General features: G+C 32.5%; 2 protein-coding genes across 2 annotated transcripts; one reads left to right on the plus strand and one right to left on the minus strand.

Annotated features, from left to right (window-relative positions):
- Positions 1–297: 297 nt before the first annotated feature.
- On the minus strand, positions 298–1,760 carry LOC114402276. The gene is made up of 4 exons (XM_028364787.1): positions 1,258–1,760; positions 851–1,002; positions 580–729; positions 298–486 (listed from the first exon to the last, which is right to left on the minus strand). Exons 1-4 carry the CDS (start codon positions 1,280–1,282, stop codon positions 328–330), a joined length of 486 nt encoding a protein of 161 aa, XP_028220588.1. The 5' UTR covers positions 1,283–1,760; the 3' UTR covers positions 298–327.
- A 1,312-nt stretch (positions 1,761–3,072) lies between these two features.
- On the plus strand, positions 3,073–4,172 carry LOC114401562 (zinc-finger homeodomain protein 2-like). Its single transcript, XM_028364093.1, has one exon. It carries the CDS (start codon positions 3,215–3,217, stop codon positions 3,962–3,964), a length of 750 nt encoding a protein of 249 aa, XP_028219894.1. The 5' UTR covers positions 3,073–3,214; the 3' UTR covers positions 3,965–4,172.
- The last annotated feature ends 1,551 nt before the right edge of the window (positions 4,173–5,723 follow it).

Below are 5,723 nucleotides of genomic sequence, written 5' to 3' on the forward strand. Positions count from 1 at the left end.
AAAGAAAAAAATTAATTAATAAATAATTCAGAATGGAATAAATTTTAAAAAACATAAAATATGATGAGACAAATATTTTTTAAAGCATAATTTGTCTTTGGAAACTTCAATGAATCTCAAATTAATTGGAATGTAATTATATTTGGATAGTAGCTGTTAGAAACTTTAATTTATATAATTGAAATGTCAAATTGCAGTAGTCAAATTTATAGAAGTTTGATTATATTTTCATTTATATTTTTAAGTATAAAAGTTTACAAGTTATAAATTATTTATAATTTTTTAATATAGACGGGTCATATGAGTCAACTAGTGACTCATTGGGTGTCACCATAGAATAGAGTAACAGCCACACCTAGCACCACCTTTCTTTGTTTCTTCTTCTTCTTCGCATGTTTTAAGATGTAATGAAATGCATGAAGGGACAGATCGAGGGAATGGCCAATCTGCTCCTTCATCGCCTCTAGCATTCATGTCAATACTCCCCTGTCAACAACAATTATAGAATAAAATTAATACAATTTATGTAAAGAAAAAGGTAAAAATAGAAATCACTTTTAAATGTTCAACTCATCAAACCATATCAATGTCAAGAATTTGAAGATTGAGGCAACGCTTGATCACTTCTAACCCCTCAATCCAATCCCTAGTATAATCTGAATAGCCCAATTCTAGGTGGGTTAAATTTTGAAACTCAAGAATCAAGTTCGCTTCCTCTTTGTCCTTCATCTGGTATCACAACAACAAAACATTAGAAACCCCTTCTTCCTTAAAAATATGGAAAGTAACAAAAAAATATCACACTCAGTAGGACCCAATCTATGTGCAGAAACTTCACATTATTAACAACCTCCAATAGAACATGGCCTATCGCAATCGTGGCTCTAACCAACTTAGGCAATCTTTCAAACCTTGCTTCAGGACCACTAAAATAAAGATGGCTCACGCACAAGAACTTGAGATTCAATCTCCCACCAGGAAGCTTTGTCGTATCCCTACACTCTAGTATAAATGATTGCAAATGCAAGGTTGTTAGTAAGGGCAGATCAACAGATGAAAAATCGAACAAAAAAGGGTTCTTATTTAAGCCCCCAAAAAGTTTGAGCACCACAAGGGTTTTGCAGTTGAACAAGGTCCAGCATCTTAGTTTGAATAGTGAGACTCTCATGATAAGTTGAGCGTTGGTTTGTAGTTTTTAAAGGCAACGAATGCATGTGCATGGAGATTGGGGTTTAAACGAAGGTTTAGTAGACATACCTGATAAGGAGGATGTAGATGCCATGTTCGAACGAGAAAGAGGATAGCTTTCGGCGATGAAGAATCCAAGTCAATCTCATGAGCAATGAACACCTGCGCCTCTGTATCTTTACCGGCTTCGTGGGGATCTCCACGGTGATGGAGGCACGGACAGAGAGAGAGAGAGAGAGAGAGAGAGAGAGAGAGCAAGGAGGAGAATTTAGGATTTTCTAATACTGAGGGAGAAAGAGATTAAAAAGAAGATGAAAATAAGGAGTGAGAGAGAGCTCGTTCACATTCCCTAAAGACATTGTATTTTCGCATTGTAGAACCGATGTCGTAATTCATTTTCAAAGAAGATTTTGATAAAATCCTCTTAGAAAATTTCCAGTTGTTTACAAAAATGTCACCACTTTACTTATGACATCAGTTTTTGTACAACCATAATAAAACATGCATCGTAGAAGACCATTTTTGTGGTAGTGATTTTATCATTTTATAAAAATAAACTCTATTTTACTACCTATCAAATGAATAAATAAAACATTTTTTAAGAACATATATTTATTTTATTTGCTTATTTATTTATTTAATTCCAAAATCTTCATTATTTTTCTAAAACTCTATTTATTTTTAAATATAATCCTTTTTAATTTCTTTTTAAAAAAATGGGGTGTTTAAAAAGGTCAAGAGAGACACATGGGGTTTAGAGTTAGGGAGTGGTCCTTGGAAGGGGTGTTAGGGTGGTACTTTAAGAGTTGAAGCTTGAGTTGCATTTGATATATTTTGTGTTGATACAACAAGATCTATAAAATAGAAAGAAAAAAAAAAGATGAAAACAGGGTTGACACATTTCCCCTCAGCTTGCAACTTTTGCAGATAACAAACAACAAATGAATAAAAGGAAATGAAATAACATTGGAGATAAAATAAACCCTAAAGCCTCTTCATATACCGAAGCATCACGGGCAGCATTTGAATATGCAAGAGCAGTGTTGCCACAATAGACATCCTAGTTGTGAAGAGAGTGAGGATGAAAGAGAAGAGAACAAATGAGAAAGTGAAGACTAGAGTATAGAAAAAAAAGGAGAAAGCAAGTACAAGAAGAGAAGGAGAATGACCAAGGATAAGAGAGAAGAGAACAAGGATTAGAACGAGAGAGATAGAGAAGACAACTATCATGGAAGGTGATGACAACAAAAGTAAGGCTAACAACTGTTCATGTTTAGTATTCTAAAAAAATTATGACGATGTATACAAATATTAATGCAATTGGTAGTGACTCGCTACAAACAATCAAAAGTAATTGTCCCTTAAACCACATCTTCAATCGGTCCTCAAAGAATCCGTCCATCTATTATTCAGATGAATTAACTGGACCTCATATTAAAGAACCACATTTATTATTCAATAAATTACAATGTTTTTAACTCATAGTTTGACTTTGTCAAACATAAATGCATTGTTTAGTTGAACACATATTTGGAAAGGGGTGGTGAACCTTAAAAGTAATTAAGCTCTAGTATTAAGTCTTAGTTTCAAAGTTGATCTAAAGAACTAAAACTTATGGAAGTGTCTTAGGATCTCAAGGAAGAAGCAAATGCCCTAATTATTGTGGTTATAAATGGTTGGTCCACCAAAAACCACATCTTTAACTTATCCTCGAAGAATCCATAAATTTATTATTCAAAACAATGAATCACACCTTGTATTAAAGACTTGCTTTTATTATTCAAATAAAATAATCATACCTATTAAAGACTCGCTTTTATTATTCAAATAAATTAATGCATCTTTAATGTATTGTTTGACTTTACCCTAAAAGTGTATGAAACTGAAACTATTATTTGAGAGAGAGAAAGAGAGTTCATTCAACACTTCTTGTTTGTTTCCTCTTCAGCGCTTCCTTATATGCTCAATCATCCACCACCCTTAGCTATCACAACTTTGAAGCCAGAATTCTTCTCATATTTCCAAAATGGAGTTTAAGCACCATGAGAAAACTGAGTTGAGCATGCCCGCAGCAACAGCGAGTCACAACGACTTTGGAATACCGCCCTCAAGTCAAGGCGAAGAGGAGCCAGTGGCGGCGGTGATACCAGTGGCGATTCCAGTGACCCCAACACCACCCACCTTGGCTCAAAACAACGACAATGAGAAGTATCATGAGTGCCTTAAGAACCACACCGTCAAAACTGGCGTCCATACACTTGATGGATGCATCAAGTTCTTGCCTCTAGGTGAGGAGGGAACCCTGGATGCGCTAAAATGCCTCGTGTGCAACTGCCACCGAAACTTCCATCGTAAGGAGACCCCCAATGACACCTACCTGGTGCCCTACTACCACCACTTGCCGTTGCCATTGGTAGCGTACTATGGGGAGCAGATGGGCTACCCCCGTGTGCAAGGGCAACAATGCACCACACTGGCACTCCCCTCCAGGTCAAGGGGTAGTGGTGGGGCCCAGTCCTCGAGGGAGGACATGGAAGCAGTGTCAAACCCAACGAGTGCCACTCCTCATGGCGGGTCCAGCAAGAAGCGTTTCAGGACTAGGTTCACCCTAGAGCAAAAAGAGAAGATGTTGGCCTTTGCAGAAAAGCTTGGTTGGAGGATTCTGAAGAACGATGAGAGTGTCGTGCAGGAGTTTTGTGCCCAAACTAGCATCCTACCTAATGTGCTTAAGGTGTGGGTGCACAACAACATGCACACCTTAGGTAAGAAGCTATAGACAGAAAAAAAATAATCCAGCCCCGTTACCTCTCTCTCTCTCTATATATATATATATATATGTTTCTCTGTTTTAAGTTACCATAATAGCAACCACCATTCGCCTCTAATTGTTTCATTGTCATGCTCTCTTTACAATCCAAAATCAACACAACTGTTCAAGGTTGAGATAAATTTGTGCTTTAAGAATATAAGTACTTATGCACTAATCATAATTTGTATTTTTGTTTCCAATCTCTGCACTTTTATAACATGGTTTATTTTCATGTCATTTAACATTTTCCTCCAATGAACATTCAGTGTTTGGATATTTTGGCATTTCAATAGGATGTTCTAGACACATCATTAAAGAGTAACCTTCTGTTGCAACTGTAGATGCCAAAAGATTAAAAAAAATGTTAGAATCTTTTTGAATGTATAATTTGCAAGAAAAAAAAGAGAACTAATTACGTCAAATATGCATGAAAAAATATCACAATTAAATCCGAAAGATAAATTGAAAAAATACCTTTTTTTTAATGAGAAGAGAAAGACATAGGAAAGAGCCAACACGTACAATTGATTGTTCATATCATGCAAGAAAAAAAATACTAAGATTGTAGACAAATAAAAACAAATAAATGTGTATAAAAATATATTTAAATATTTCTTGACACATTTATTAACATATATTTAGTGAAATTAAATTAAATAATTAATAATATGTTAAAACTCAAAATAATATAAAATAATTAATCCTATAATTATAGAATATGAATTTAATACCTATGTAAGACACAACACACTATGTTATATGTTAATAATAATAAAAGACTCTCATTCGGTTACTAAATCCTTATAAAGATTAAATATGGAAGTCAATAAAAAATATTTGTGATTGATTGTTTTGAACCAAATAATAAATATATGATCCCCATGGGAATAGAAATGTAGGAAAACATGGTAAAAAAAAAGGAAATTATAACATTTCCTGAAATCATTAATATGCAAAAAAAATACTTTTTAGAATACATTCTAGAGAATATAAGATGATTTTCAACGGGAAAAAAAAGTTCATAGGAGTATTAGAGCCATTGTTATTTTAATTGATTAAAAATGTTATGTTAGATTATAGGTTTAATTGTAAAATTTGTCCTCCTATTTTGTCTATTTCACCAAATTTTTCTTATTTTTTAATTTATTATCTAAGTCCCCAAAACTGATTTTAATGCTTGAGGAAGGACTAAAATCATGAGTCCTGGAGTGAGAAAAACACTCCATTATCACTACACCTAAATGTTCATTTAAATATTTGGTGCAAAATATATTATTCATATAGGTTTTATGAAAAAATAGTTCAAAATTCAAATTTTTTCTATTTTTTAATTTATAATATTTTTATAATCTCATATATTATCTTTTAAAATATAATATATAAGATTAAATTATATTTTGACATAAATTATAATATGTATATTTATATAATTTTTATTTTTATTATATATTATATTTATCTTTTAAAATGATGTTTGTGATTTAGTGAGAATATTTTTTCTATTTATATTAAGATATTCATGTTATTTATTGTAATATAGATAAAAAATATCGTCATTAAATCACATGTATAAATATTTTAAAAATAATAAAATACTATCATTTGATTTGGTGTACATTACTTTATATAATGAAAAGATTATTACTTAAGCTATTTAATTATATGGCATTATTAGTTAAAATTAGATTTGGACCTGTGTGATGTATGGAACAAAAATTTGTATGAA

Source organism: Glycine soja, chromosome 20 (assembly GCF_004193775.1).
Source record: "Glycine soja cultivar W05 chromosome 20, ASM419377v2, whole genome shotgun sequence".
In the NCBI taxonomy this organism is placed as follows: Eukaryota; Viridiplantae; Streptophyta; class Magnoliopsida; order Fabales; family Fabaceae; genus Glycine; species Glycine soja.